At 47.3% G+C, this 12196-nt stretch overlaps 1 protein-coding gene across 5 annotated transcripts in view; it reads left to right on the top strand.

The window, feature by feature from the left end:
• The window catches only part of rnf123 (ring finger protein 123), a 137872-nt gene extending 126283 nt beyond the window's left edge, over nt 1-11589 (top strand). For all 5 annotated transcript variants that reach the window (XM_030375412.1, XM_030375413.1, XM_030375410.1 and 2 more), the window contains 2 exons: nt 8063-8148; nt 9562-11589. In XM_030375412.1, the coding sequence (XP_030231272.1) occupies nt 8063-8148; nt 9562-9661 (186 nt within the window). In that variant the 3' untranslated portion in view covers nt 9662-11589. The remainder of the gene's footprint in view (nt 1-8062; nt 8149-9561) is intronic.
• The last annotated feature ends 607 nt before the right edge of the window (nt 11590-12196 follow it).

Below are 12196 nucleotides of genomic sequence, written 5' to 3'. Positions count from 1 at the left end.
GAGGAGGTGGAAGGGAGGAAGATGGGAGGGGGAGGGAGGAGGGGAGGGAGGACCACAGAGAGGAGGGGGAGGAGGAGGAGGTAGGGAGGACCACAGAGAGGAGGGGGAGGAGGAGGAGGTAGGGAGGACCACAGAGAGGAGGGGGAGGGAGGAGGAGGTAGGGAGGACCACAGAGAGGAGGGGGAGGAGGAGGAGGTAGGGAGGACCACAGAGAGGAGGGGGAGGGAGGAGGAGGTAGGGAGGACCACAGAGAGGAGGGGGAGGGAGGAGGAGGTAGGGAGGACCACAGAGAGGAGGGGGAGGGAGGAGGTAGGGAGGACCACAGAGAGGAGGGGGAGGGAGGAGGTAGGGAGGACCACAGAGAGGAGGGGGAGGAGGAGGAGGTAGGGAGGACCACAGAGAGGAGGGGGAGGAGGAGGAGGTAGGGAGGACCACAGAGAGGAGGGGGAGGGAGGAGGAGGTGGAGGAGAGGCTGGACGGAGAGGGTGGGGCGGAGTAGAGGGAAGAGGGGGTGGATGGGAGGGAGAGGAGAGGGGAAGAGGAGGGTGCGGGTGGGAGGGAAGGCAGGAGGGTGGGGGAGACAGAGGGAGGGTGTAGTTAAGGAAGGACGGAGCCACAAGGAGCAGTAGTGGTGGTGCATTAGAGGTTTGATCAATCACCAAAGGACGGAAGGTAGGGACCAAGGAACCAAGGAAAGAAGGGTGGAAGGAAGCAAAACAAAAAGAGTGCGGGAAAAGGTTGCATGAATCATTGACAAGGAGATGAAGTCTGGAATAAAGAGGGAATAAAGGGGAACACAACTATAAACTACAGAAAGAGACAGCAGCAGAGAGCGGATGGAAGGGAAGGAAGCCAGCTAAATGATTCGTGTGTGCGTGGATCCCTGAAGGCATCAGCACAAAGAGAGAGCAGAAGAAGAAGCGCCCAAGGCAGGGAAGGCAGAATGTGCATTTGATGTCGGATCCCGCCAGCGGTATTGTGCTGTGTCACGGCTCTGAACGTTGAAGAGAGTACATTTAGGGTGGGAGACGATAGCATCACAGGGCCCAGATCAGTGTTTATCGGCTGCCGAGGCTGCGGCAATTCATCCGATGCCGATGCAGTTTTTGAACCTGGTGGTGGATAAAGACCGAACAGGGAACTGTGTTTGTCATATTCCGGCAGAGTTTTTAAACACGTCCAGAGAACCATCACAGCTCGTCCGCACCTTGAAAGCACCGGAGACTATTTTGCAAAAACTATTTTTTTTGTTGAGCGTCTCCCCTGTCCCTCTTTGCTCTCCGCTAAAGTGGCAGAGAGGCCAATATTGGACCTTATATAAATAGAACCATTTGCTCATCCGGTAGTTTGATCCCTGGAAAGAGATTGCCACCTTGAAAAGATGAGGGATGTTTGCCCCTTGTATGATGAAAGGAAAGTTAAATGAAAAAGTCCTTAGAAAAATATTAGATATTGGCTGTGAGAGGAGAGAGCGATGGTGTGTGCAGACTCGAGTAAAGCCCTGGTTCTGTTCGATTTGGTTGGCTGCATTTCCACGGAGGCAGAGTTGAAACACAGGTGTACACCTGAAGCGTGGTGTAAACACAAATACACTGACATTACTGACTTGTGTTGCTAAGGGAACCGGAGCCAGGTTTGTAAGAAGTGTGTTTGTGTGTGTGTGTGTGTGTGTGTGTGTGTGTGTGTGTGTGTGTGTGTGTGTGTGTGTGTGTGTGTGTGTGTGTGTGTGCGTGCGTGCGTGCGTGCGTGCGTGCGTGCGTGCGTGCGTGTGTTTGTGTCTGTGTGTGATTATGTTTGTGTGTTTGTGTTTGTGTGTGTTTGTCTGTGTGTTTGTGTGTCTGTGTCTGAGTGTGTGTCTGTGTGGGAGGAGCCAGCGCCCTGGACTTTGTTTACCTGTGTTCTAGTCTAGTATGTTGACCTTTATTCCTGTCGTGTGCGCCTGAGCATGAGAGGCCCCATCACAGCGCTTGGGGCCGGCGGTTTTTAGTGAGTAGCAACTGAACCATTCAACAGATGGAGATGGGAACCTCATGGTATCATTCATAGTAACAGTGGCAATGGGTCACGCTTCAACTAGTTCCTAGCTTAATATTACCCAGACATATGTGTAGTCAACGCTGATCCACACTGATATTCTCAATAAAATCACATTCTATAACTGTCTCTCTATAACTGTCTCCCTCTCTCTCTCTCTCTTTCTCTCTCTCTGACTCTCGCTTTCTCTCTCTCTCTCTCTATCTCTCTCTCTCTCTCTGACTCTCGCTTTCTCTCTCTCTCTGTCTCTCTCTCTCTCTCTCTCTCTCTCTCTCTCTCTCTCTCTCTCTCTCTCTCTCTCTCTCTGGCTCTCACTTTGTCTCTCTGTATCAAGAGGCACTTAATTAAAAGACTTGCTCCCTCTAATGATAACAACATATATGTTGTCATAAATCCGGCTCATGACCCCACAAAGACCCCCTTTATAGACCATCTTCACATTTCTGTTTCTCGCTGAGGATGAGTCAAGAGTGAAGAGAGCAAGAACGCGTTGATATTTAATCTGATATATCTATACATCTCTATCATTCTATCTATGCACTCTCTCTGTCCATCTCTATCCATCCGTCTATCTGTCACGATCTCTCTCTCTCTAATTTTGCCCTTGATATAAACAAATGGTCTGTGGATCTTTCTGTGTTGACGACACTGACATTGCGGAGAAAGGGATAATGGCAGTAAGATCAGATTCAGACGGTGATTTCAGCAGTTGCCCTCAGCTGGGACTGAACCAGACGTCCGTCGATGAGCCTGGCTGGCCTCATTCAGGAGCTGTCGCTGGCTCCGTCAGCTGCAGAAACAACGGGAAGACGCATGTTAATGTGGAGCAATTATTAAGAGCCTGCCAATACATACTGCATAACACAGGAGCAAATACATACTGCATATCCCAGGAGCAAATACATACTGCTGCTGTGTGGAAAATGTTAGCTTCCATTTCCGGACTACAGGACAACAAAGTGGTCCATCTTCAAAACAGACTTCAGAAGACGTTTGCGTTCTATTAGATGTCTCACAGGGGTGTCGGTGGACATGTTTTTCGGACTGGTACGTGGAAGTCTATTTCGTCAGAGATGTTTTCCTTCTGCCGATCGCTGACCGAGGGAGTAGGATTTCAGCACCAGGGCCGGTTGTTCGTCTCCTGTCTAAAACTTGTACTGACATTTTATTCGACTCCTCTACTCGTGTAATGTCAGATATATTTTGATTGGTGTGATATAGCTGGGCAGCCGAGAGCTAGGATTAACATAACTATGGTTATTTATATCTTACGATACCCACATTTCAACACATAAATCACATGGGGACCGGATTAGAAGCTTGACATTTCGACGTTCTTTATAGTACCTGAATTCGGTCCAGGAAGGAAGTGCTTCAATGTGTCTCCAAGGCTGATGGGTGGATGTGTCGGTCGACGTGTTTGTCGGACTAGTACACGGAAGTCTAGTTCCTCAGAGAGGTTTTCTTTCTACCAGTCCCTCACCTGGGGAGAAGGATTTCACCACCATGACTGGGTCCGCAGTAAATACAAAAGTTCAGCCGGACTTGTTCATCTCCCTGTCTAGACCTTTTCACAAAACAAGAAGAAGGTATCGGGTTGTGTTGCCAGAGGGGATCTTCAGCGATGATGGGAATATACGTGTGTTGTAACCGATTGCCTTGTCTGGAGAACCCCTTGTCTGTACCTCCTCTGCGACTAAGGGCTAGTTCTGGGGCTGTACTGTTCGCTACAGGAAAGTATATCATGTTTATGGCTGACACGTTCGCTCGAACGTGCACCATCCGGAGGGGTCGATAGGCTTTGTAGCGGCCACACCACAGGTTTGACTTCCGCCTTTCCTTCTCTCTTCACTGTGCTGTCTGTAAAGAGTCCATACTGAATCGTGACGAGGTTAGAATGGGATGGTAGAAGTATCTGAAGATGGATAACTGCTTTTCCCTTGCTTTTATCTCTGTCTTTCGATGCTGTGGGTCTCTTCGCCACCGTAGGTTTACTGTGGGCCTGTACATTACCCCAGGTCCCCCTGTTTACCTACACCTGTAGGACTGAGTCTCCGGTATCTTCCTTTAGACCCACACCTGTAGGACTGAGTCTCCAGTATCTTCCTGTTTACCTACACCTTTAGGACTGAGTCTCCGGTATCTTCCTGTTTACCTACACCTGTAGGACTGAGTCTCCAGTATCTTCCTGTTTACCTACACCTGTAGTCCAGAGTCTCCGGTATCTTCCTGTAGACCTACACCTGTAGGACTGAGTCTAGTTTTTCTAGTCACTAGCTCCCTGTAGGTATAGCAGGGCAGACTTCACGGTGGATCTCCAGAATACAACATTTTATTCGACTCCTCTACAAGTGTAACGTCAGATATGTTTCGATTGGTGTGATATAGCTGGGGAGCCGAGAGCTAGGATTAACGTAGCTATGGATATTCATATCTTACCCATATTTCAACACATGAGTCACATCGGGACCGGATTTGAAGCTTGACATCTAGATGTTCTTTATCGTTCCTGAATTCGGTCCAGGAAGGAACTGCTTCAAGGTGTCTCCCAAGGCTAGATTCTGATTAACTCCTCAACATTGATCCACAACATGAACCGATACTAAGTCACGGATTACAGTACAGGATGGATTTTCTATATGCTATGTATTTTATAACTGGTCATGGATGAAGTCTCTTTCCTGTCCCGCGTTACACAGTGAGTCTGGCCGCAGAATGTATCACGCGAAAATAAGGGCTTTCAGGCCTGTTGCCTTTAAAATACACCTGAGAAATCCAATGATGAATATTGTGTGCTCCCTCTCTGATTACAGACTACAATCCATCTTGTGCACAGGCATACACATAGACACAGTATATGTGTGCGCACACACCCCGCACACACATACACAGACAAATGCAGACGGACACACAAGCACAAACACACACACACCATGCTCATATGACCCTCAATCATGCCCAGTGCCTCACCCACAGAGACAATCAGCAGCCATTTCTCAAGTTCCCATTTAGAGGAAGCCAGGGAATATTCTTCTCCTCTTCCTCTTCCTCTTTCTTCTTCTTCTTCTTCTTCTTCTTCTTCTTCTTCTTCTTCTTCTTCTTCTTCTTCTTCTTCTTCTTCTTCTTCTTCTTCTTCTTCTTCACCTTCTTCTTCTTCTTCTTCACCTTCACCTTCTTCTTCTTCTTCTTCTTCTTCTTCTTCTTCTTCTTCTTCTTCTTCTTCTTCTTCTTCTTCTTCTTCTTCACCTTCTTCTTCTTCTTCTTCACCTTCTTCTTCTTCTCTTTTTACTTTTCTTCTTCTTCCTCAACTTCCTCATCTTCTTATCCTCCTCCTCCTCCTCCTCTTCCTGCCGGCTCTCTATTAGGTGGATTCAAAGCAGCAGGGATTAGGGCGTCACTAATGGGTGTTAACAGAGAACAAAGGAAAATAAGCCTAATGAATTGTTAAAGGGCATCTTTAAACAATGTTCCACTTCATCCCCCCTCGACCAGCTTTGTCCCTTCAGCTGCCTGTTCCACCACTCTCCGTCCTTAATGCCAGGCCAGTCATGTGTGGCTGTATGGGAATTAGCATAAACGCTATTTATTATTGGTCAGCAGACCATCCATCGGGGAGCTCGCTCAGCTCATCAGTTCTCTTTGTACTTTCATGGTGTTTGCATGATGGTCCCTTTGAGCCTTTTCAGAGCATAAAGGACGATGTATTCATCCACGTTGTCCGTCTCCTTTGGCTGTCGGGGAGCTGACAAAGCCAGCAGGACCTCGGAATATTGCTTTCAAGAAACCTGCAGCGTGAGAGAGAGAGGCTGAGAGAGAGGGAGAGGTGGACGATGGAGGGAGGCTGAGAGAGGGAGAGGTTGGATTGAGCCAGGCTGAGGGAGAGAAACACAGAAAGAAAGAGTGAAGAGCGAGGAAGTACGAGAGAGCGAGAGAGAAACAGAGAGAGAGAGAGAGAGCAAGAGGTTTGGTTTAAAGTTACACTCTCTCGCCCATATTCCTTTTCCAAGCAGAAACTCTATGACCCGCAGAGACGGGAGGTTTGACAGGGGAAGGAGGGGATGGGGGGGGCAGCGGACGAGAGGCGAAACACAGGCGGAGGGAGAAGGTGAACAGGAGGGCGAGCCACAGTGATTGAGAGAGAGAGAGAGAGAGAGAGAGAGAGAGAGAAAAAAAAACTATAGTTTTAATAACCCCTTCGTCTGTACTTCTACTCATTTCGGAGACTCTAGCAGCGAATGACGAGTTGACTGCACTTTACCAATGAATTATTCCCCACGTTGAGGTCAGGCGAGGTTAACGTCCAGAAACCCTGCGTGAACTATGAACCCAATTTGAACGGTACTTCCCCGTTAGAACACGTGTGGCTAACACAACACGTCCAGGGATGAGACGTGTCTTTACAACTGCCGGGAGATGAGGACGTCAGGACAGGGTCCCCAGAGGTGCCTTGCTCCGGAGTAAGTGCGGGTTGAGTTTGTAGCAGGAAGAGGGTGCTAGTTTGATCCCCGGCTTCCCGAGTGTCGAGGTGTCCCTGAGCAAGGCACCTCACCCCAATTGCTCCTGACGTCGTTGACTCCACAACTCTCTATGAATGACCCTCCTCTGCTCCACAGCTCTCTGTTGGGATGTACATTAAGTACATTTAGGGCACACTTTTTCCAGTAACATAGATATAAAGTGCACAATCAATACATATAACTTCATCCTCCTTGTTTTTTTCGCCCACACTCTCCCCTACCCTCTCTCTCTTTCAGAGATGCATCTTCTGTACTTTGTCTCAGCCTCTCTATCTGAACACAGATTCCTTCTGCATTGTGTTTCTGTGATTGTTGTGATCTCCGGGGCTGATTGGAGAAGAGGTTTTTCTGACCGGTCCCTGATGGCTTTCTTCCTATTAATTCACAACACACTGCGCCTCAAACTCCTGGCAGCCAAGATGAGGAGGGAATAAAACATCAATAAAACCAATAGAAGAGGCGCAGGTTTTCGGTGTACCTTAGCAACATTACCAAAATGTCTCCTGTGTGTGTTTTCCGTCTCCAACAATGAATTGGATTGACGAGTTTGTGGGCCACTCGATAATATTATGATTGCTATTCTTTTATTTCACTGCCTTTCACACAGATACAAAACTCAAGACAAGAGTGACCTATGTTTCCCATTAATCTTTGACTGGCGAGGCCATTCACTTGTTTCTGTTTACTGTTTTGATTATTATTCCCTGTGAAAGAGAGTATTAATGACGACAGTTGGTCCTGACCTTTAAGGTTATGAAAGCAGTGGTATGTTATTCACATCGAGGGCTCCCTTCCTGCCGGCCCGTTGGCCCGTTCATTATTGATGTTTGTATAACGCCTGTGTTTATTTGTTCATGGTAATGAAGCTGTTTGGTGTGACAGGAAAAGTGGGCTTTACCAGGCGACCGTTGCCATAGCAACAATAGCGGGTGTCTGTGTGTGTGTGTCTGTAGCCCCTTTTACACACCCGGTGAACGCCAGGAATGTTTCGGCGTCATTCCGCCTCGCCCTCGGAGGGTACCAACCCAATGGGGAATGGGGGGAGGGGCTTCGTAGATTCGCCTTTGAGCCTGCTGGTGGTACCGGATCTGGATCTGGGTCTGTGTAGGAGGGGTGCACCGGGGTGTGACGCAGCTCAGTCCAGGGGTTAGGGGGACGCCCAGCCCAAAGGACACGGGTTCAATCCCCGAGGTCCGCAGGCAGTTGTCTACCGGTGGTTGTCCTTAAGCAAGATGCCCGACCTAAAAGATCACTGGAAGACGTTTTGGACGAAAGCGTCCTGACTAAGTGACCCAATTGTGAATAGTTTTATATTCAGGGGATGAAGAGACCTGGAGGTCTGTGGACGAAGCAAGGTGACCCCGTGGAGAGCTGTACTGAAGTGGCCTGTCTAAACAACTCTCTGTCTCTGTCTCTGTCTCTCTCTCTGTCTCTCTCTCTGTCTCTCTCTCTCTCTCTCTCTCTCTCTCTCTCTCTCTCTCTCTCTCTCTCTCTCTCTCTCTCTCTCTCAGCCCACCAGTGAGGAGGATCTCTGTCCCATCTGCTACGCTCACTCCATCTCCGCTGTCTTCAAGCCCTGCTCACACAAGTCCTGCAAGTGAGTGTGCCAGTACACACACACACACACACACACACACACACACACACACACACACACACACACACACACACACACACACACACACACACACACACACACACACACACACACACACACACACACAGAAAATATACATGCTCCTATAGACACATAGACAAATATACCCACACTAGACAAATGAAAACTAACTAACAAATATACATAAACACTACACACACACACACCCAAACACATACAAACACAGAGTCAAATATGCACAGTCTAGAGGGAACAATAGGCTCAAACCATACACAAGAAAAGTAAATATTTATTTTGTTGATGTGGGTTTTACTAAAGTAAATATCAGTTTTCTTGAGTGTGTGTGTGTGTGTGTATGTGTGCGCGAGTGAGTGAGTGTTTGTGTGTGTGCGCGAGTGACTGCGTGTCTATGTATGACCGCACCATGTATGGGGGTACTTTAATGCATGCCTGTCACCGTGAGTCAGCTCTTTATTTCCTGCTGATGGGCCCGCCCCTCCCCCTCCACCCCCCCTCCCCCTCCACCCCCCCTCCCCCCTCCCCTCCCCCCCCCCGTCCCCCCGTCCCCCCGATCCCACCATCCATATTTAACGGGGCCGCTGGGTGCGCTTGATTTACCTGCGCTCGGGACCCACTCAGCGGGGGTAATCACCGGCGGGCTGCTCCCGAGAATGTTTACCGTCTCCCAGCATGCACCTCTCTCAACGCCTCAGAGAGAACGGGAGGCCGTGAATGTAAACAAAGGAAACAAACTGTGAAGGTTTAAAATAAACATGCTGGCTCAGGTTATTCCTCATTGAACAAACTTTATTAATCATTTAAAGCAGCTGTCCGTGTGGCCCCTTACTACTCGCGGTATGGCGAGTGAAACGGTAAATAATGTAATGTCATGTTATAAAATTCTATAATGGCATCATTTGGAAGTACCTGACTGGGGAAAAGTACATTGCATTACCACAGGCGGTACTCTGGGTGATTTATGAGCCAGCTTTCTGGATCAATAAACTAATTCATACCTGCTAATCATTCCGACCCCCTCTCTCACCTGTCCCACGCACTCACGCCATCTCTCTCTCTCTCTCTCTCTCTCTCTCTCTCTCTCTCTCTCTCTCTCTGTCTCTGTCTCTGTCTCTGTCTCTGTCTCTGTCTCTGTCTCTGTCTCTGTCTCTGTCTCTGTCTCTGTCTCTGTCTCTCTCTCTCTCTCTCTCTCTCTCTCTCTCTGTCTCTGTCTCTCTCTCTCTCTCTCTCTCTCTCTCTCTCTCTCTCTCTCTCTCTCTCTCTCTCTCTCTCTCTCCCTCTCCCTCTCCCTCTCCCTCTCCGTCTCTGTCTCTGTCTCTCTCTCTCTCTCTCTCTCTCTCTCTCTCTCTCTCTCTCTCTCTCTCTCTACCACAGAGCCTGCATCAACCAGCACCTCATGAACAACAAAGACTGTTTCTTCTGCAAGGCCACCATCACTGGAGTGGAGGACTACACCAAGCCTGCTAGCTCCTAACACACCACACACACACACACACGCGCAGACACACAAACACACACAGACACACACACACACACACACACTATAATAAAAACTCTACAGACGCAAACACACATTTGCATAGTGATGCAACTCTTTTTTAAATTATATGCTCTACTATCCAAAAAGAAATGTTAGAAGTGTCAGTTTATATGTGTATGCATGTAATTATGTATGTTTATTTGTGTGTGTGTATGAGTGGGTATGTAGGTATGTGAGGTTGTATGAGTGTGTCTATATGTTTGTGTGTCTGTGCGCCTGTATTCATGTGTGTGTGTAGCTCTAGGTTTGGGTACACCCTCTCGGTGTGGGGTTCGTCAAAATGGAAGAAAATTCCAAGGAACGGTTCAGACAACGAACAGGAAGAGGAAGTCCAAATAAGGAGACGGTGGAATCCCCTCCCCTGGTGACGCGACGAGGAGCGCTGGGTACATGCATCTTTAATGTCACCGTCAGGAGTCCATCCCCGGGACAGGCAGGTAGCCGTGGCAACCAGGGGGCATGAAGCACACGACAACAGGGTGATGACCGCCAGTATGGCGAGGTTTGATTGGGCGGTTAGCTGAGCCAATCCCAGAAGCCAGGGATAGACCGTGTTTTACGTACCCTGGGGTTCAATCCCTTTAATTAAAATAAGACATCTAAGACAGATTAGTCTTTAAAATGTCGGATTTGAAAAGTTAAATTATAATACAGCGATTTTCTTTAATAGATACGCCAGTCTTTTCCATCTTTTCCAGGCTATAATATCCCCATTGGTGAGATTCATTGTTCTGTATTTGATGAAGAGTGATGCTTCCAATGTATGTGACTTCCCCTTCCAAATCGGGCAACATACCCTGCCCTCCCATTAGGATTATAATCATTCATTTATTTATGCAGTCAAATTAAAGTCTTTGAGTCAGTGATATTAGAATGACGCTACAAACAAACTTTGGCTATGCTCTGGAAACAGCAATTAATCATCACATCCTCAGGCTGAATCAGACAAAAAGCAGTTCATACACTGATAACTCTGCTGTAGTTCCAAACGTGACCACAGGAGGTCATGGCAAAACAACCGTTCATTGCCCCCCTGGCTGTGCGCATAGCTAATCATGTTAGCTAACAGGAAACCCTTCTAAACTTTAAACTGAATGGGAACTCGCCGGTTCCGCTGTCGGAAACACGACCGGAACGATATCGTCACGTGATTCGTGTGATCCGTTAAGAGACGGCGGTCAGGTGTGAGGTTAGGGTTAGGGGGGGGGGGGGGGAGAGAGACTTGGACTGGTTCTTCTGAGGACCCCATGAGGGTCTTCAACGTGGTGGCCGACCACCGCGCACCATTTTGTCTGTGCGTGCGAACACGGCGATTTTGATTTTGTTTTTAGGAGTACCGGAAATCTTTTGAGAGTCTGTGAGCGACGTAAGGAGTATTACTGCAGCGTGTCTGCGTCTGAGAGTTAAAAAGAACACGACTTTTTTAACCGGGCCGCGAGGATTAAGGTGTGCTGTGATGGAAGCATCCATGGAAAATACAAGTTTTTAAATATAAAGGTTACCTTTTTTTAAATTTCCTTGATACAGAAATATTATATATTGTTGTTGTTGTTTGCCTGTTGTTGAGATGAGATGGAATGAAATATCAGCCAATGACATCCGTCTTCGTTTTTCAGTGTTCCGTGGTGGATGGATTTTAACCTCTAGGTGGCGGCAAACTCACACACAATGTCTACTGTGTACCCCTCCCCTTTAATCAGATATTTATAATGTAATGAAGAGGGCTTGGGTGGCTTTGTTTTAGTCTTATATAAAACGTGCGGTGTGTGTGTGTGTGTGTATGCGACCGGGATAGCGATCATGTAAGAGACGTATACATCAGTGTGATGACTAAATTAAAGACTTGTAATGGCTGAAATCAACGTGGTGTTTTTATTACCAAATCCATCATGCTGGGTAATTATGAACAGGAAATTAAACCGATTGAAAAACTGAAATAAATCTCTCAAATACAGGAAGAACATAATGGTCAGTTTGTGAAACAGCAGCGGGTCATAAATATCACAGTAACACTGTGATTACATTGTTTTATTATGTTCTAATTGGGTCCTGTCTTGGTGTAAAAACGTCAACAAGGTCATTCAGTGTTATTTTTCCCTGACCTGTAACCACTAAATCCAGGGTTTAAACCACAGGGAGAAATTAAGAAATTAAGTCTTAAACAAAATTCTTATGGCCTACTGTTAACGGCTGATATTATTTAATCTTTATTGGCTTGATGTTTACACAGTATATCACAGTCGTGTTGTTAGACTCTTCGACTGTTACTGTCAGTTAATAAAGCAGTTTATATTCTTGATAATGGTCCTACAGTGTCTGTTCATTAGATTAGATGAGGCAGGCATACAATGGTCAAATGTCCGCACCAGGCCGTGGCAATATTTACTGGGGCTCAGTAATAAAAAGGTTGAGAAACCCTGACCTTAATAAACATTTGATGTGAAATAGTTGGTTTCAAAGAAATCATCT

This window comes from Gadus morhua, chromosome 13 (assembly GCF_902167405.1).
Source record: "Gadus morhua chromosome 13, gadMor3.0, whole genome shotgun sequence".
NCBI lineage: Eukaryota > Metazoa > Chordata > Actinopteri > Gadiformes > Gadidae > Gadus > Gadus morhua.
The sequence above is the reverse complement of the archived record's forward strand: the minus strand, read 5'-3'. Positions and strand labels throughout refer to the sequence as shown.